The sequence below is a fragment of the Lutjanus erythropterus genome, chromosome 13 (genome assembly GCF_056507025.1).
Source record: "Lutjanus erythropterus isolate fLutEry1 chromosome 13, fLutEry1.hap2, whole genome shotgun sequence".
Taxonomy (NCBI): domain Eukaryota; kingdom Metazoa; phylum Chordata; class Actinopteri; order Lutjaniformes; family Lutjanidae; genus Lutjanus; species Lutjanus erythropterus.
This window is the reverse complement of record NC_139329.1, coordinates 18,547,253-18,568,342: the sequence shown is the minus strand read 5'-3', so window position 1 is coordinate 18,568,342 and position 21,090 is coordinate 18,547,253. Positions and strand designations below refer to the sequence as shown.

The 21,090-nt window shown below is 41.7% G+C and overlaps 1 protein-coding gene across 2 annotated transcripts in view; it reads right to left on the bottom strand.

Annotated features, from left to right (window-relative positions):
- shank3a (SH3 and multiple ankyrin repeat domains 3a) overlaps positions 1-21,090 on the bottom strand; it is a 265,366-nt gene that overhangs the window by 7,626 nt on the left and 236,650 nt on the right. For both annotated transcript variants that reach the window (XM_084735097.1, XM_084735098.1), the window contains 9 exons: positions 17,647-17,729; positions 15,321-15,445; positions 14,755-14,890; positions 10,923-11,003; positions 10,721-10,744; positions 10,156-10,283; positions 9,609-9,714; positions 8,383-8,909; positions 5,375-7,473 (listed from right to left, as the gene is read on the bottom strand). In XM_084735097.1, the coding sequence (XP_084591223.1) occupies positions 5,375-7,473; positions 8,383-8,909; positions 9,609-9,714; positions 10,156-10,283; positions 10,721-10,744; positions 10,923-11,003; positions 14,755-14,890; positions 15,321-15,445; positions 17,647-17,729 (3,309 nt within the window). The remainder of the gene's footprint in view (positions 1-5,374; positions 7,474-8,382; positions 8,910-9,608; positions 9,715-10,155; positions 10,284-10,720; positions 10,745-10,922; positions 11,004-14,754; positions 14,891-15,320; positions 15,446-17,646; positions 17,730-21,090) is intronic.

Here is a 21,090-nt window from a genome sequence, read left to right as displayed (position 1 = left end):
CTGCACTTAATATAAAAGATGTGTATATGTGTGATTTCTCACCAAGAAATACAAATATCAACATTTTCTGTTCTGTTTTAGTGTGGTTTAAGTAACCTACAGTGTCCAATAAGCAAGACAGTCAGGGACCATGGCCATCATCAACACAATCACTGAAAAACAAAACAAAGTTATGCAAATTACATAAACAGAGAAGAACAGAAAAACAAAGAGCACAACTGAAATAAAATGAGAACCATGGGTTTCTAAACCACCCAAAGCTATGACACACAGCATGTGGATACAAGAGAGACAAAATACAGCAGCATGTGTGGTTTCTGGAGGGGTTTTAAATGGGGCACACAGTGGATGGTGGGTAAGTGATGGAGTAACAGCACCATTAAGGGTGCTGGGATGCCTACGCTCTGTGTGAAATGCTCCAGTAGGTGAGGAGAAACAAATACAGAGGCAGAGAGAGACAGAGAGAGAAATAATGGTGTGCATGATCATCTTTGTCACAGCCGAGGGCAATCAAACTGTCAGGATGGATGTGGTAGGGATGACTTTGATTGCATCATCTCAGGGAAAGGATGAGCCCAATCAGGAGTGAGTGTTAAGCGTTATCATGGTCACCTGGTCCATCAAGGTATCATGATGTTGTTCAGAGTGCGGATCAATGACTGATGGATGAATTTAGCTCAGTGTCACACGGTGACTTCATGTTTCATTTGTGGTCACCCAGATAATGCCCTAACTATTTTGGTAACAGAATAATATTACTAATAATAGTACAACACTGGTAAAAGGATAGGACTGCAAATCATGCTTTTGCAATACAGAGCAATTTATGCTACACAATTCCTGCATCCAAGATGAAACAACATGAAGTAGCAACAGACTTCTGTTGACACCAAACTACACAGTCACTCCCACTCAGAGGACAACAGTTACTGTTTCAATATTCTGCACCAACATTAGTCAGCATCAAAGTCTATTAATTAGTAGCCCTATACTGATCATTTCCAGAAATACTTTCCAGTCTTTGCTCTGATATAGCTGTGCAACTATTCCATTTTGTTATAAATTCATTGCATGATTGAAATACAATTTCAATGAAAATTCAAAAATGCAAGTTCAAAAACAAGCCACTTCGGTACAGGCCCCCACCAAGTACACATTGTCTTTAGTGGTTTGGGTTGGTTAGGTTGGGTAAGTTTAGCCATGAGAACTGAGATTAGGTAGGATTAGGGTAACAGAGGCAGAGTTGGTGGGTCATGTCTTTGCCACTCTGGGAAAAAATATTGCATATGGTTTGTGCAAAACTAAAATTTCTTCATTTTACAGCATATATTTAAGATGGCAAATGTGTTGAGACCAACACAGGTCTTCATCCTGTTGGTTGCAACCACTGACATAAATAAAGATGGCTCCTACTATATACAAGTGGAGCCAAAATATCTGGGATACGGGCAATGCCATCTTGTGCTTGTGACGACATTTGGAGCCAGTGCAATAGAAATCAGGGTTGGAACCACACTTTTGAGTTCCCGCCCATACAGCAACTCAATTGCAAGTGGAGCTCAGGTGTCAATCATGGCATGAAATCCCCTTTAATGCCATCAAATAACTAATTAAAACCAAACTGATTGGAAAAATTAACACTTGAATAAACATCAATGTGATAAGAACTACTTAAATTGACAGAAAATCTTAAATGTTTTTGGAGTTGGAGGCTCTCATGTGTATCCATTTCTCTCTCTCTCTCATCTCCCTCCCCTACAGTGTACCTTGGATTGTTTTTGAAGGGGACTTGCACTTTTTTATTGACACTTTATGTCATTTTACTCATGCAATGAACCGATAACAAGAAAGATTTAAGAACAGTTCACCTCTAATATCCAAAGAGCACCTGTACGTGATCGACAGAAAGACCCAGCAGCGCTTCTACCTGATTGTCTTTATAGCTATGTAACTGATTTAGTCAACGGCTGGATGGAAACACAAAAACATAAAGCACTTTGGTTTTAGTTGTGTAGAGTTGAGTCTATTCTCACACCTTCTCAGTCAACCTCCTCTTAATCAGCTGTATAGTAAAGTATAGTGACCATAAAAGCTTTTTTTTCCCCCAACCTCATTTGTTCGTTTGAACAGAAATGAGAATGAGAGAGGAACGGAAAGGAGCAAAAATCAACTGTATCTGAAGAGTGCCTACAAACTGTGAACTCCTGAGCTCACTGAAAACTATATTCTGAGATCTAAATAGTTAAATTACTGTGTATGAGCAACTCTCCTACACAACAACAAAACATAAAATTAACATCAATTAGTGTCAATTTCTTGGCTGAGTAAAACTACAATGGACCACCAAAAAAGGCAGCATGTGTTTCTCAAACTTCCAATGTGTCAAGCCATAAAAACATAACTCAGTCATGTTAAAGGGATAGTTTGGATTATTTGAATCTGGGTTTTATGAGGTATGGGGTGTATTAACTACAGTAGATGGTGGTTGACGCACCCCCAAGCACAGAAGCTAAGCGATTTTTGCTGTGGATAGATTCAGCAACAAAAGGTACTTTAACCACTTAAAACAGGCCATCATCATGAGTTTAAGAGTATGCTATGTTTGGCACATTTTCATCACCTTACTTTGCCATCAGACCACCTTTTCTATATAAGCTCTCCAAACCAACCAAACTCCATCAGTAATTTTATCTCGCAGAACATGGGAGTTGCTGATTTGCTGCTGTCTTGATCTTTGATCTGTTTGTTTGTGTTACTGTGTGACTGATATTTTAAAAGAATAATTCATATTCACCAAAGTCAGACAATAACACAAACAAACTAACAAATCGAGGCAGAGATACACCCGCAACTCCTGTTTTCTGCAAGGTAAAATGACTATGGAGTTTGGCTGGTTTGGAGAGAGTGAAATTTAGCTATGTAACAGTGGTTTCTCTCTCTCAGAAAAGGCTGTTGGCATGGTAAATCAGTAAAAACTATAGAAAAAACAACAGAAATAGAACATACACTTAAAGTGTATATATAGTAATTGTTTTAGGTGGATCTTTGTAAGTGGCTACAGTACCTTTTGTTGCTGACCCTGTCAACAACAGTACATTGCGTAGCTTCCATGCTAGTGAGAATACACTTACTATCAATAAGTACCTCATACAAACCCACATCAAATATCACTTCAGTGCTCACTTGAGGAAAAATTCTGAGTAAAAAACCAGAGCGGATAAAAAGAGAAGAGCAACTCCACCATTTATTCGACAGCTACTCTACATGACACCTCAGAAGTTTTGACAATGTCAGGACCTTTTTTCGTCATTAAAGTAGCTATTAATGCATAGATCATGAGGGGATGGTTTTAACATGACACACCATTATAGTTCAGTCATGTTCAAATACTTCTGAAAATACATCCTTAAATCTTTGAGGTTATCACTGATAATACTGTAGGATGGGGGCCAGTGATAAGAAAGAAACTACAGTTTCTGGTCTTATCAAATTCATATCAGTGATGGCTGCAAAGAGCTATGGATATGAGGATGTATTACATATTATTTGAACAGGGACTCTGGGAAAAGCTCAAGGAAAAGCCAGAAGGGGAAGCTACTAGCAGGGTCACGGGTTTGAACCCAACAGTGAGTGTGTGTGTGTGTAAGATGAGGAGAGGCTACAAGAAGTGCATGCCTCCAAGCCCTGTTACCTTGTTTGCACCAACAGATCACACACACACACACACACACACACACACGCACGCACGCACGCACGCGCGTACACAAACACACACACACACACACACACACACACACACACACACACACACACACACACACACACACACACACACACAAACTACAGAACAGAAACTAACTGACTACCACTGTCTACTGTATGTACTTCACATATCATTTAACAGGAGGTAAAGGAGTACAGCTGTAACTATGGAAACAAGGAGCAGAGCCAATTGATTGTTGTAGTTCTGTATATCTCTTCATATTTTTCCTTAAAACATGGTACTATAGCCAAATATTTCATCGTCTTTTTTTATAATAAGTTTGATCCTTAAAGATCTGTCAGTGAAGAAATCAGGTGATGCAAACAAGGTAACAAATAATATTTAAAGGAAAATACATGAAACAAAAGGGTTATTCTTTTTAAATGGGGTTAGTTGATAGGGTTGTTAGAAAAAATGTATTTAAAAAAAGCTCAAGTTTACCCTAGGGGCTATAACCTTAAGGTTTACTTTCTTCGGTGTCCTCACATCTGCAGAAATATAAAGGACTTCATTGTAGTTTCAGGTATGATGTGAAAAAAAATGCACAAATTAAAGACAAAAAACAGCACTATGCCTCAGATGCTTCAGAAAACCCTGGTGTTGCTGTGTGAGAAGCAAGTTTTCTTTGCCTCTTTTCTACACTGATATTGTAACATACGGCACAACCAATAGAAAGGGATATCGCCACACTAACATTATCAGAGAACATAATGCGAGCAATGCTGGTGATCTCTGGTCCCATATCACTTACCATCGCAGTGGACTGGCTTAAATTTGCATATTTTTAACCACATCATGCACAGAAATAAAACTAAAACCACTGTCTTTGACTCGGCCTTTAGTTGGAGCAGCACAATTAATCGAAATATTAACAAAATTGCAATATGGCCAAGAGCAATATCCAAATCTGCTGCAATTATTTGATTAAAGTAAAATGTGTGACAAAACAGCATTACAATGAAGTACTGTAGTGCTGCAGAGATTCTCTGGCCTAAAATTCCTGTTCTCCAGATAGAAAAAGTTTGTTTGGTACAGACTCCTACAAATATCACATCATAATGATCTTAATGGCCTTTTTCAATGAAAACGAAAACTGCAATGCAAAATTATTATTTCCAATAATCATGAAACATATCACAATCTGTCAAAATCTTCTCAAAATGATTTTTTTTTACCATATCATGCAGCCCTATCTCTAGGAATCCCCCTTTCAATAGAATTGTTATCAGATTCCAGACTCTAAACATCTAAAGCAAATATGTGTGCTTTTAAATAATCTTATAATAAGTGAAAATCTTTGTATTCGCAATAACCAACTAAGAGGGATTATCCACTGTAGACATGTAAACTTATATAAATAAAGACTAATATAAAATGATGATAAACAAGAGAACAGAATTAAACTCAGTGTCTGACAAGTTTAATCATCAGTTTAATCAATTTTAATCATTTTAAAACCCTTCTCTCTGATGCTGGGCACTGGAATTACTGTTTGCTAACTCTGATGTCTCATGTGAATTAAAGATATGAATGAAATCATTACTTTTTGATGTAATTATTTGTTCTGCATTAAATACAGTTTTGGAGCACATTTTCTAGCTTTTCTCTTACCTGGCACCTGCCACAGGTGACTTCCTGCCAGGGTCAAGTGATGCTCCCAGTGGTTCCTCTCCCAATGACCTAGTGTCTTTATTTAGCTGCTGTAGTCGTGAACTGAGCTCCCCCATAACAGATGGTTTTGCTCCCTCATCTGCACCCAGCCCCAGTCCCAGGCCACCCAGATTGCCCAAACTCCCAATACCTAGCCCCACCCCTGGCCCACGAGGTTCCACTGGGTCCCCCCACAGCTTGGACCTCCTCTGGAAGAGGTAGCGTGGCTTGGTGGGGGCTAGTCCGGTCACTGAGGCTGAACCACCTGAGGGCAGCCCAGCACCCCCAGCTGCAGCAGCAGCCAGGGCAGCGGCCTGCTGCTGTGAGAGCAGCTCGCTGTCAGAGCTCTGCTTCAGCAGAGGGTCCCTGAAGGTGACCGGGCCTTTACTGCCTCCTATCTGGGACTTGAGTCGGGGCTTAGGAGGCACTGGCGGCTTGTCGAGCACAAAAGTCTGCCCGTCGGCATAGGAGGTGTGCGTGGTGTGTGTGTCGGCAGGCTCGCCGCTTTCTGAGGACAACGTGGACATGCTGGAAACCGTGGAGACGGTGCTGGTGGTCTCGAGATGGTGGTCTCGCTCTCTCTCACTGGAGCTGCGCGTGTCAGCCTCCTCCACGCCTGAGTCAGCCGCAGAGCCAGACTCGCCCACTGGTGGGGGCTCCAGAGGATCAGAGGGCTTCCCTGAGACAGCTGCTGCACTGGGTGGAGGTGGGGGCTGGGGAGGCTGAGGCTGCGTTGGGGTCACAGTTGGGGTTGTTGGGGTTGAGGGAGTGTGGGGTATTGGTGTCGTCGGGGTGGTGGGAGAAGAGGCAGGTTTAGTCGGGGACACTGGCGTCCCCTGTGCCTGTGCGAGCAGCCCATTAGCAAACTCATCTGGTGGTGGAACAACTCCGATCTTACGTAGCTCCTCTCTTGTTTCCTCGTCACTGGAGGACAACATCGCAGGGGGCAGGGTCACTGTGTACGGATCCACGTCCTCTTCTGAGCTTCCCTGAGCCAGACTCTTCTCTTGGGCGGGACTGGCAGGACGCTGAGTTTGAGGCTGAGCCTGGGGCTGGGAGACCGTAGGACTGGGGGATTTAGCCCGTGGACTTGGAGTTTTGCTGGGCTCCGTAGACACTGGAGCAGGTGCTTGTTCTAGTTCTGAACTTACCCCGACAGCCTGGCCGTTACTGGTGGCATGGACCATGACTAGCCCTGCTGTCTTCTGCTGCGATGTATCCATAATACTGATCAACATACTTTTTTTATCTTCTAGTCTCTTCTCCTCCTTCCTCTCCTCCACTCTGGCCTCCATCTCCTGCCGGAACGATACAGGCGATGGCGATGAGGCCCACTGTGGTTTGGTGGGCTGGGCTAAAATTGATGCCAGTGATGATCCAACTCCATGCCCCGCTGCCTTGGCGCTTTTAGGCGAGAAAGGGGGAGTTGTAGGTGCCCCTTCCCCATGTGGAGACTCTTTGGTCTGAGGGTCAATGAACATTACGCCCTGGCCTATCCGCTCCTGTTTAGTCCTAGGCTCTGGGCTGCTAGTTGGGGACTGGCTCTGGGAGGTCAGTGCTCTCTCCCTTGCGGCCAGCGCAAGAGCCAGTGGAGAGTTGGGGTCCAGGGGCTTTCCTGTAAGTGGATGGATAAAGGTGGTCCCACTGGGTGAGGGGCTCAGGGCCAAGGCAGGGGGAGGCAACTGTCCCAGCTCTCGGGTGAGCATCCGTTCGTCAATGGAGTGAGACTGAGTCAGAGAGGGGGAGTCAGAGCTGGTGGTAGACGCCCCCTCCATGGTCCCAACAGAAAGGAAGACAGTGGATTTCCTCCGTTCTTCTAGGCGCCGCTCACGATCTTTCACTGCCCCAGCAATCTGAGCAGCGAAGGGGCCCTTACCCTGAAACATCATCTCGCCCTGGGCACGCATACGCTCTCGCTCAGCCATCAGCTGCTGCTGGTAGTAGTCTGCACGGCTGGTGTGTGTGTGCCCATGGGGGTGTGGGTGTCGTCCTGAGGGTGAGCTCTCTCGGGAGTGGGCAGCAGCTAAGGCTAAACTAGCTTTTTCTTGTGCATCTTCCACCTGTAGTTAGACAAAAAAAAATTATCAACCAACATGTCAAAGTTAGAGAGTCTTTGGCACTAAAGTAAAAAAAAATAAATCAGAGGAGCATTCCTAACAGGACTCCCTAAAAACTTGGTATTCCACTCGGATGGACAAGGTTTAGCAAGATGTAGCAGTACACACTTCAGCCAACTCCATTATTGTCTCAGTCCATGCTTTGTGTACTTATTCAGTTTTTTCATGATTAATATTTGTACCAAATAAAGTAACATTGAATGGCATAACATGCCCATATCAATAGCACTTATTTTTGTAGGGTATGATAGATAGTGCACCTTTGTAAGAATAATTCTGGTTTGATCAAAATGAAAGATTGGTCTTAGTGGCTAGTTTTATTTCTTAAGCTTGGAAAATTCAGCAAACTAGACTGAATAATACGCACAGAATATGAGATGCATGTCAAGTATAAAGGCATACTGAATAAACCACTGAAGTTTGACTATAATTTGTACATTTTGTCTCATACCTATATACATAGAGACTGATGGTCTGCCTCATAAGCCCATTTGGAACTTGCACTGAGAATACATAACACAGAATAAAGAACTCCCATCTGAGCAGATTTGTGTTGTTGGACAGATTTTCAGTAAAATGTTATGATGGTCAATTTGAGAATTTATCTACAGTCATTTGAAAGTCTGCTGGGAAGTTTAGTCAGTTGCAGCCATGCCAGCAGTTAAAGGAGTATAAAGCATAGCGTATGTCTATTTATGTAATTCGATGATCACAATAAATGAAGTTATCACTGTTTCAAGTTACAATTAAGCAGGAGGACTTTTGCACTGTGTGATGCAGGATGTAAGGGGCACCGCCCCTCAGTGAAATGCCAAGTTTTAAGGGACTCCCCATCTCCAACATGAAACCTACCTGTAGTTGTTTCACCAGGGGACTTTTCTTCCTCTGGGGCTTCGTGGGTGTGTACAGTCCAATGCTAAACTGACCCACATTAGCATATGGGTTATCAATAACCCGACCTTTCCTTTTGATTCGCTCAGGTGGAGTAGCAGCAGACGGACGGGGGATTTCTGTAGGTTCTACAGGTAGATGAGAGGAATCTTGGAGGATGATCATAGAGCGGGCTTTCTTCTGTCTCTCTATGTGTGTGGCCTGCCGCTGAGCAGCCTCATAAGGCAGGTCCAAGGAGGAGGGCTTGAAGCTGGAGCGTCCTCCAGGCTCATGGCCCTGACTCTGGGTCCTAGATGGAGGAGGAGGGGGGCAGAAGGCTGGGGGAGGACCAGTGTCTAGGTAGTAGGGAGGAGGAGGAGGTGCCATTTGTGGAGGTGGAGGGATGGGATGAGGCTGTGAGTGATCCCGGAGGCTGTCTGTCATAGAGGAACTGCGGGGAAATCTGTGCTCGGCTGCTAGGGCAGACAGCCGATCCTCCTCAGTGGCACCTGATGAGGAAGAGGAGAGCAGAGATCACCTGGTGACGGTGAGTAAGCTCATGAAAAAGCAGCACTTTATACCAGCCTAGCAGGTCCTCAGCTCAGCCTCATGAAAATCACACTGTAATGCATCCATCTGCAAATGTGTTAAACTCACACAGTTAATAATGTATCAGGTGTCTCAAACTCACCTATGCAAAATTTTTATAAAACATGTTACTCTAACTATTTTTGACTTATTTAACATTCAATTCAACATTCATTTAATGAGTGTGCTTGAAAACAGGAAAAATGTTTAATAATACAGAGACTATTAATAATGTATGCGTATATCTACTTCTGAAACAGGCTCTGCACTAACACATCAGCTCCCTACATCAGTTTCTGACTATCCAAGAAGCTTTAAAGAAAAATTGCACATTCTGAACATGCAATACAATATAATTATGTATTTGTAACCATGTAACTGTTGACATTTTTTAAACTGTTAAACGTTTCAGTAGAAACTTAAAGCCTCAGTATTTTGTGCTTGCTACACGGCTGTCTAGAGGTTATTCTTTGTGGGTGTAATGATGCAATTTATGAAAAAGAATGAAGCTTCTGTCCTATATTCTCTACATGTCAATATATTACCTATAAGCATACTTTACATAAGATACACTATCATTCACCTGATTGGAATATGTACAGGATGGGTGATTGTTTTACCAAAAGACTTGGTCCTGGACATCCCCTTTGGTAGTGGTATGTGACCTCTCTCAATGCCTGGGTGAAGACCTCCATGTAGAGTCATCCCTTGTCTCTCAAACAGCGACTGCAGCACAATAACAACAACAATAAAAAAAAAATTAGTTTTAATGCCTTCAACGCTTCACTAAAAAACCCGTGGGCAGAATAATAAAGTACCATAAAGAACTTTATCCTCTCATGCTGTTTAACTTTTTTGTTGCTTTCTACCACAAGACAGAATGCCATTAACTATTTTAGCTATTGTTCGTATAGCCTTACTTTTATTATTCTAGTGTGCCTAATGACTGTATTGGCTACTGTCAATGAAAACTAGCCTTGTGTGCATTTTCATTTGTCTAAATGTTGATTCATATACATCAACCCTTTTCAAATATATAATTACATATAATAATTAAAAACATGTGTGCAGTGTTGCCCGGGTGTTTTTGAGTTATGTGTCAAACTGAGTTTGAATGTATGCCTGGCATATGCTGTCTGCCAGTGTGCTGTGTGTAGGTGCACTCACACTGATCTCTGCTGGTGTTATTCTCCTGCTGGTGGGCCGTTGTTTGACAGTGGCTGCTCTGTAATCTGCCTCCGAGGGCTGAGAACGCAATATAGACTCCTGGGATGCCAACATCTCATCTAGTCTCTCTGTTGAAAAGGAAATGAGCCAGAACTAAATACTGAGACATAAGACCAGGGAAACGTTGTGTCATCATTTCTGATGTAGAGAATACAAATTGTGATTAAAAATGCATCTACAAAATACTACTACTATTACTCTATAATACTACCACTGTATACTGTACAATTTGAGGTCATGCTCTGTGGTATTGTACAAAATCACTGCACTATCTCAATACAAGTTTGCTGTGTTTCCTTGATGACCACTAGGGAGTGAGCACTAAGAGTTGAAAGAGACAGAGAGAGAAAAAAAAGACAAAAAGCAGAGAAAGAAAGAGTACACACACAATATTTCAAGAGTTCTGCTCTTCTGATCTAAATGAACACTGCTGCAATTTACAGCAGCAGTGATAAATCATCTTAATGACGTTCAGAGAGGTGTCAGTTTCTTGCCTCAGACTCACCTCCTCTTCTCCTCCGAGCAGAAGCTTGGTGGGAAAAAGATTGCGTCAGCAGAGGAGGGAAAATGACAAGAACAAGCCAACAGAAGTGACTACTCTAAAAGTTAGGAGACACACCAAGTTTTAATGACAAAGAGAAGGCAGAAATGTGACAGAAAAGGAAGAAGAGAGTACGGAGTTTGCATGCCAGCACTCTGGCACTCACCCAGTTCTTCCAGCTCAGCGGTCATGGACTTGGAGCGCAGTGTCAGGGTGGTGCTGGGAGCTCTCTTGGGTGGTGGGGGAGCTGTGGAAAAAAGGCATGGTGTTGAGGATGAAGTTGAGGGGGATGAAAATCCTTTTGCTTTGCGGCTCAGAGCCCTCCTGGCATCCCCCAGACGCCCGGTCCATCCCGTCCTCACTGCTTTGGTATGGTCAAATTCAGTTGAACTGGACTTCTCACACTTAGCCAGGACCTTGTTCAGGCTACGGTTTGAACCCAGCTTCTTCATGTTTTGTTCTCTGTTGGTCCGATGGCTTGTAAGTATGTCAGTCTGTCTCCAAAACTTTCAGTTTTTTAGTCTTTGTGCTGCAAGAATTCCTCTCTGTTGAGGCGCCCGAGGCAGTAATTGTGCAGCTCCGTCCTCTCTGTAACATCTCTACCTCTCTGAATCCTCCCATTACACCCCGAACAGCAGAATTTCTCCACCACAATAGGCAGAATAAGTAAAATGAGTGTGGCAAGGAGATGGAGAAAGTCGTCCATCTTACTTTTAATATGCTGCCTGTCTGGAATTTAGCAGGTGTGCATCAGACAGAAACGCACAGACACACCAGCTCACAAACACATGCACATCCTCCCACATGCGGGACCACATGCAGATACACAGACAAAACTCCCTGAGGGAGGACATAATGGCATGTGGGCTGACAGATGAAGAGATGACACTAAATTCAACAGCTAAGGAAAACGACGCGCTGCAGACTTTATACCCCAAAACCCATGGGAGCCTCCCAATCCTACTATACACACAAGGCAACTGGGCTGTTATCGTCCCACTCAAAGCAGTAAAACACATCTACAAAATGTCACCTCCAAATGCAGCCTACATAGTTACAGATTTCAATAACATGCTTTAATTCAGGTTACAATAAACAATTAACCAAATTAATATGGACACATATTTAAGCATGTTAAGTCTGCGGTAACAATGTAATGCCATGCAGTCACACAGAGATATAGCAGCAGTCCCTACATGCTATAACAAATTCAAGTTTCCTGACAAAACCTCCATCTATCCGAGATCGACCAGCTAACACTCAATGCACCACTGTAGAGCGATAGATCTCCAAATCCCACAGATGCCCCAGTGCCTTACTAGAGCCTAACCATCCTGCTGTCGTCAGCGGCTGCAGATCTAGTGTACATACGCCATCCTGGGTACAGTCCATATCACACATCTTCATTTCCTCCCCAGTCTGCACATTCTGGTACAGTAGCAGGGAGCAGAGGAGATAGAGGAGGATGGAGAAGGAGGAGAGGAACAGAGACAGAGTCAGAGGGAGAGGGAGAGAGAGATGCTTTTGCTGTAATGTAATGCTTAATTCAAACATGCAGTGTAGTCACCATGGCAACGGTGGCAGTAGTGAGGCCTCGCATGGTGCAGAGAATGTGTGTTCTGGATGTGTGTTTGCTTGTAAGTCTATGTATGTGTGTGAGTGCGCGTGCAAGCATGCGCCTGTGCATTTGTGCAAAGGTGCGGCGGGAGAGGGTGTTCGACACGGCTCAGGATGGAAGAACAGACATTTAGGAGAACTTTGAAGCAGCAGTGAAGAATCCTGTTCTCCTTCATCTCCAAAAATCACTCCCCATCTTGTCTACAGCTGTTTGCACCGTCTGCCCATCTTGTCTTCGATTCACAATAAAAGAATCTTACCAACCACTGCCCACCATTTTCACCTCACTCCTTTCAATATCTGTGGTCTCAGCAGCTTAGACACAAACAGTGACGACAGTGAAAAGCAAACTTTAATGGAGGCAACAAGACAATGACATGGCAAAAGACAAAAATGACATGAACCAGTAGGGTACAGGTCCCAAAATAAATGAAATTATTGCTATATATTTTTCATGTAGTTTCAACACATCTACCATGACTCTGTGCAGAGCATCTGTGCAATGCTTTGGTTTAGGGCATCATGCAGTCCTGATTAACTCATTCCCATTTGAAATTACAAATCTACCTTTTGGTGGACTATTTCCAGTAACTTAAAGTGGAGACCCCAAGTCTTTGCTGGAAAAAGGTCTGAGCGAACCAATTATTACTCTGCAATAAGGGAAAAAAAATGCCCTGGCTTATTTGTATGTCTTGTGTCTTGGCTGACACTAAGCCCATTATGCAGCAATGGTGCCCTTGTAAAATAGTGTCAGGGTAACTTGTTTTGGTGGAACATTTGCACATGGGGAAGTGAGTCCTAACATTAAAGGATAATTCCAACTGCGTTCTTTTCCAGGTTTCTCAAATGGAAACTCCCACTCAACCATTGGCAAAAGGCAGTGATGTAGGGGGATCGTTTGTAGCATCGTCATCATGCAGAAACCTATGTCAGATCACGTGGGAGAATGTTTTAAGAAGGGCTTAGAAAAATGTTTGCATGTTAATGCGAAGACATATGACCAAAATTTTAATGTTCAGACATAAATACATAAGGAACACCACTAGGAAACTACAGAATGATAAGAACAAACAATTGAGATAAAACCCCATAAAATAGTGGACCTGTCCTTTAAAATGGCTGAAAAGAAAAGGCAACAGCTGCTAGCTAATACTGAAATAGTCGACTAAAGGCAGTATATTGCTACAACTTATTTCCTTTGAGTCAGACTAGCCTGGCATATAACGCCCCCACCCCTCGTAAAACTGCAAATTGTCATTTTTACCCTTTGGACTTTGTACGGATTAAACAAACAAGATATAACGTGTTGATGTGTGAGCTTTAGGGGTGCTCGTAGGGAAGTTTAGTTTTTGTTTTTTCGACAGGCTAGCCGTTTCCAGTGTTTGTACTAACTAAACTAACTAGCTGCTGGCTGTGGCTTCATAGAACTCAATCTGCTGTGGAAGATGGTGACGTGGTTCAAACCTCCAAACAGGCCTTCAGTTAAGATGCTTTTTGCCAATCACATGTTAGTTTGTACACACTGGTATTAACCATATGTTCTATATAAAGACACAACCTAACAAGACAAGCATAAGGAAAGACAGAAAGAAAGACAACAATGTGAGAGAGAAATAGAAAGATGGAGAGGAGGGGAGAAAGAGAGATTAAGAGACACCGTACGGCCCTGAGTAGCAGATTTAGTAGATACAGTAGTGTCCAAATGAAACTGGGTCAAACCCATTTATCACTGATCACTGTCTCTGTATCTCAATAATCACAAAGGAGGTGCACACACGACTGTACTACACACACACACACACACACACACACACAAACACACACACACACACACACACAAACACACACACACACACAATTGAAGTGTACACAGTCCTGAGGTCATAGTGCCAGGACTGTGTGGGAGCTGAGTAATGGCGAGCTGTGGTTGACATGGAAACCACATGAATCTACAGCAGGGGATCATGGAAGAAATAACCTTGACAATGGAAACACACAGATCTTCCTAAGTCCTCTATACACAAAACCAACTTCCAAGACCTACAGTTATAAAATTCAGTAGTAAATAACTGTGACATCCTATGAGAAATTACACATACAATACAACAATCAATGAACCGCTGAAGTCATTCCTATATAATTAGCGGAACATGTTCTATTTAAATTATAATTCATACTAATTAATATGTTTAATATTAATTGAGGGTGTCATTACAAAAAGCATATATGTGAAGTGGGATTTCATCTAATTTTTAACATAAAATATGGTGTTCTTCTGTGGAATTATATTATATCTGATATTTGGGGAAATATGAATTTAACATGTACTTATTTTTTAAAGGGAGGGCACAGAGTAGCCTGTCCCATCATCAAGTCTTTACCTTTCTTGCGAACGACCTCCTCAGACTCAGGTTTGCGTGCGACAGACACCACCTTCATCAGCAGCCTGTTGCCCCCTTGCCGGATCAAGGACACCACCTGCTTATGGCCCACCTTCACTACATTCACCCCGTTTACCTGAGAGAAAAAAAACACCAAGACAGAATGAGATATGTCATAGTGTCTTAAAAAAATCCAAGGTCTTAAAATGTCTTAAATGTAAAATTGTGTCCTGATGAGGCTGTAACAGCTACAAACAAAACTGTCATGGACCCAATAAACAGTAAAGCAAACTATGCACCAAAGTCTGTCCCACTAACACTAACCCACTACACTAACAACATTAACTCCAGCAACACCAGTAAGTGACCTATATACCTCATACTTTGTTATCAGTATGGACATTAAACAGGTCTTAAATCGAGCAGTATCTCATTCATTTAAATATATATTATCTTCATATGTTATCTGCATATGTATGTACAGTCCTGGAGGTGTTTTTCTTTTCTGTTCAAGCCCATCAGCAGCGTGTTCAGCAATGAGTGAGTGAAGTGCTGTCCTCACTTACCTCAATGAGGAAGTCTCCTGTCCTCAGACCAGCCCTCCAGGCCACTCCCTCCACGTCCACAGACTCAAGGTACTGAAGGGCGGGAAATGCTGGGGTAGGGGTGAACTCTTCAATGGGTGTCTCGGCTGAGAAGAAACACACAGACATGAGAGAAATCTATAGCTTCCTTTGATTCGTGTTTGTTTTTCTAATTGTCACAGGCCAGAAGCATCGGTTTTATTTATTTGCTTATATTTATGTTTGCTGGGCCTATTTCATTTTGCATGATTTTACATATTTTAGTTACTTTACCTGTTACCTGCATTGTCTTGCCTATGCAGTTTGCTCACTGCCCAATTTTATTAAATTTTTTTCATTTATTTTTTTTCTAATACCTCCCAATTTCCTTTCGATCAATTACACTGCATACAGCAATATTTGGCATTGTTGGCAGGATTGGGTTTTGTGAGCAGCTATAGTAACCAAGGAGGATAATTAACCATGATTGGAAAAAGCAAATACAAGAGTTACAAGAGATACAAGATACATGAGTTACTGAGTTCACTAGAATTAACAGAGGCAAGAAGGTTGCTATTGTGTTGGAAGTACTTGGTTTTGCCTGGAGGATGATGAGAAATATCATTTTGCAATTAAAAAAAATGTTTTTTTGTTTTGGATTCTATTTATGGTGAGTGGACTCCAACCACCAGTGAGCTACAGCAATTTTAAAGACCGTTACAATTTTCTCCAGTAACATTCATTTTCCCCATCACCTATGTAGATATAGCATTATTTGGCATTGTAGGCAGGATCTGGTTTTGTAAGCAGCTTTAGTAATCATGGAAGACATTAACCATGATGGGAATGGGCAAACACATGAGTTACTGGGTTCACTAGAATTAGCAGAGGCCAGATGGTTGCTATTGTGTTGGGAGTGCTAACTGGGGAAGTACTTATCTGGATGGCAATGAGAAATATCATTTCTAAAAATTTTCTCTTTTGGTTTCTCTTTATGGAGAGCAAACTCCAACCACCAGGTTCAATAACTCCCTATTTCTTTTTCCTATCACTTTATAATACATAATGAAATCAGCAATGACCTTAACAAGATCACAAACAGAGAATGTATTACATGCTGCAAAGAATATTTGGAAAATGTTGACTACTAATTTAAACCTGCTCTATTTTTTGGAGAGAGTGATACATTTTTCAAAACACATCTTTTAGCTTCACTCGCTTCAAATGATTTAATTAATACACTTGCACTGTGTTTAATCTTATTTGTTGATTGGTCAGGAATAGCACTGAGTGGATGCACCTTAACGATATTACTGATGCATATACTGTAGTCGCATACAATCATGTGCTCACACTTGCTCAACTTTATGCATATCTCAACAAAATAGACACACAGATACAGTACACAAGCACACACACATACACACACACACACACACACACACACACACACACTTTGTTAAGTGAGTGCGCTACCACAAACTCCATTTAATCTTGGAACGAATCCAGCTAAATCACTGACACATGAGACTTCTCAGAGGACCACTAAGTGAACTGCAGTGTGTGTTTGGGTGTGTGTGTGTGTGTGTCTGTGTGTGTGTGTGTGTGTGTGTGTTTAAGGGTACTGGGGAGTAAAAGACAGAGTGAGTAAAAGAGCGGGGTGGGCCAAGATCCATGGTAGTGAGTGATGGAGCAGTAAAGCACATTCAGACTCCCGGCAAGGTGCCTGAGAGGGTGTTGCTATGGTAACCAGGCTGAGCAGGGAGAGCTGGCACGTGCATGAGTAAAATGAATTTGTGGTGATGGAGATGAGTAGAGGAGGAGATCTCAGTTAAAAATGTGGAAGGTACGAAAGTGATACAGCGTAGAAACACTTTGAGAGGATAATGGACGGGAAGGATATGAAGGCGGTGGAGGGTAGGAGAGCAGAGAGGAACAAAAACTAGGACGGACAGAGCAAAAAAGATGAGAGAAATAAGAGAGGAGGGGGAGAGAGGAGTGTGTCTCTACTAAAGCTGAACGCCATGTGTGGGGAACAGATGGGACAGCTAGCCGACAGCTCAACCAAGGATGACGCCACCAAAGGGGCTACACACACTCACACACGCAGGAGTGCATCTGAGTATACAAGCTGAGTGTTGACCAAAGCCGGTCGTGTTGTTGACTCACGCAGTAACAATACAGACTGAGATGAACTCTGTGACTCAGATCAACAATGTGCTTCTCACATCAAAACTCTCATACGTTGAAAACAGGTGTGTCCTGAATGTTTTTTGGCAAATGTGTTTGTGTGTGTGTGTGTGTGTGTGTGTGTGTGCTTGTATCTCACCTTTGGCTCCCCGCAGGACAAAGCCAAATCCCTCATTTTCTTTCTTCTGTAAAACAGCATTTTTCTCCTCTATGATATAGTCACTGTGGAGGAGAGAGCAGAGGGAGAGCAGGTATGAATCCAACACCATCTTCACAGAGAAAAAAGGGGCGATAGGGAGGGCAGAAGAGTAAATAGGGTCGGTCGGAGGGGGGTTGACAAGTGGGAGGAGATGGAGGCGCGCACGCACACACACACACACACACACACACACACACACACACACACACACACACACACACACACACACACACACACACAGGACCACCTATATTGTACTTCCTTTCCTGTTAAGCAATCAAGTTAAAAGCCAAGCAAACAACCACAGCTCAGGATTCCCAGGGGTTATACTAGTATTTTTCAGACACACACACACACACACATACACACAGAGATAGAAAGAGTGTGAGACAGAGAGTCCTTGTGATTGAAGTATCTTTGGGATAAAACCTAAGAGTGAATCAATCTTCTGGCTGATCCCTCAGATGAGACTGCAACTGAGGAGGGTGTGGAGGGCTTCTGCTAAAGAAACTGACAGAGATGACTCAGATGCAATATTATCCCCTGACTAATGACAGAGGGAATAGGAGGCAAAAGTAAGTAGGCAGTTTATCACTGCCTGATTTTACTGAGTGTTGAGGGGTGGAGGCTTTTGAATGGTGTTAACCTGCGCTGCCCTGCACACACTTAAATGTTAGATTTTCAAGCCATGCGTCTGTGTCCAAAGCCTGTGAGCCACAGCCAAAGCAGAGTTAGTAAGGCAGTGTTTAGCAGCAAAGCAAATATCAGCAGGATGGCTACATGTGTGTGCAAATAAAACATTCGGACCACCCCGTCCTTCTCATCAAACTGACTGGGAATGTTCAGGCAAGTATGAGTTGTAATGGTTTTAGTCTACATTTATGATAGTGTGGTAACTCTTTATAATCATTATTATTAATAAACATTAAATTGATAGATAATTAAACTTAAGTTAATTGTTATTTCACTGTTAACAAACAATAAAAAGAGAATTATGCTTATGAATTATTAGTAATCATTTGTTATTTTATTATATAGTATATATAATATATACCATAATATATACTATATTAAGTATTTCTTACTGATGACCAAATGATTTGTGACCCTTTAAAAGTTATTACAAAGAGAGATGAACCATATATATAAATACCTCATGTGCTTACACACTTAACTTTACATTATGTTATGTATGTGACGTGTAAATAACATGTTGTATGTTCTAATTTGATCGCGCAATCACATATATTATATATATCCCTCACCCCAAATTCAGGTATCTTAACTCATACTATTGTGGCGCATAAGTACAATATTTGATAGTTAAATTTAAAGGTGGCACAAATCAATAAACTGTTTTATTTTTCAGTCTTCAGACATTTTACCAACTACAGGCCTTTTATCATTGAACATCATTTAGCCTAACTTGTGGCCAGAACATATCATAAAATTATCTGTCTTAATTTACACTTTTTAAAGTGTTTTTTAATCTTTTTTTTAAATCAGTGCATTTAATTTGGAAGTTTTAAGGTACATAGAGCTGGGTGAAATTGAAACCTTGGAATGCGTCAGCTCTTGCTGCATTCACTTGCACTCGGATATCGGAATTTAGCCCTTGTAAATTTCTGACCGGCCACAACTTATCTTATTGTAATTTTTTTTTTTAAATTAGATTGTCCAAAACTAGTGCAAGGGCAAAGTATCTTTTAAGGTGTATCTTGATCCACCCGAGAGTGTGAACTTTACCCCAAACCTACCCAAGTAGATTCATAAACCTAAGGAAGTAGTTTTCTTTGGGCCTAAACCTAACCAAGTAGTTTTTGTGCCTATATTTTCAAAATCTATCTAACATTATTGCTAACATAGAGGCCTGCACCTATAGTAATAAACAGTTCATAAAGCATATATAAGCATTATTTGATTGTTTATTAACAGTGAAATTACTATTAACTAAAGTCTGATTAACTAACAATTTACAATTGGTTATAATAAAGTAAAGGTGCCATACCTCAAATGTAGATGACTTTAACTGTGTATAGCTTAGATTTGATGTGCACAAATGACAAATTGTGGTGTCGCCTGTATCTTCCTGTCTTTTCGCACCACACTTTGACTGATGGGACTGCTGCCAGTTTACAGCCTGAACACGGTGACAAAAAGCTGAGAGTGTTCTCTGATTTTCCAGCATTATCAGTCATCCTATCTCACCACTGAGGCAGATGTAGTGGGCTTGTGTTCAGGTTGCAACTCAGTAGGCGGCTGCAGTCTCCATTAGCTTAGTTACACTTCACTCTCTCAGACTTACCAAGGGAACACAGAGCCCCTGCTGCTGGAGCCAGGAGACCCGTAACAAACCTTTCTGCAGGAGGGAGGTCAAAGGTTTGGTTTCATAAAAAGCTATCTATCCACTTTTGCACCAATTATTATGCAGAAAACACTGTGTTGGTTATTCATCACTAAGATGCTGTTTCTGTCCAAACTCTTTCATCCACTAAGGTTTCATCTCTGCTCTATGCCCCAAAATGCTGCACAAATGCAATATGCTCTCTGTCCTTCTCTATCCGCCTACATAACTAAATAAAGAAGAAACTCTGATGTTAGACTCACAATTTAAAACTGTAAATGTTTCCTCAAAATAAACCTGTCCTGTGACATTTGTGATCCTAATATCTCTCAGCCTGCAGTCCAGATATCCATTTAAGAAATTGTACAATGTAACTCTTTTTTTCTGTCTACTACAGGCTTTTTTTTCCTGACAAATACAACTGGTATTTCATTCAGACATTCGTAGGTTACAACTGCCCCTCAAAACCTCAGTCTCAGAGTTGTAACCTGCTGTGTTTTTGTAGTGTTAATTTTTACTGTGGCGCCTCTTAAAAGTAACAAAAAAAATTACTTCATTATATATTTCTCCATATCTCAGCTAAACTATATTTGATCAACTGTACTATCTGCTATTCCACAAAAAGAAATACTCATACCACGTAATGCCCAAGCCTGGGTGCTGTTACTTAACACCTTAAAGATGTCAACTTAAATAACCCAGTGCCAAGTAGTATCAGAACATCTCCAGTCAAATGATACTTGCATTCGATCCTTTTTGTGCCCAGATCTAGAAAAAAATGACTATTTGTATGATTGAATGGTGATTTGATTTGACTGTGCTGAGATGCAATCAAAACACTCTTATGTAAGGTTATAGTACACTCTCAAGGCATCTGATTAGGCTTGGATATTGTTTGGATTTTAATGAATCTGATTTTACTTATTGATTTTGGTTCTTAACGATTCCCTGTTCTTTGACTGTCCTAGTACATTCTTCACAGCAGAGTTATCTGAAATGCTGATTACCACTGATATGACCTATTCCAGTCTGAATTTAAT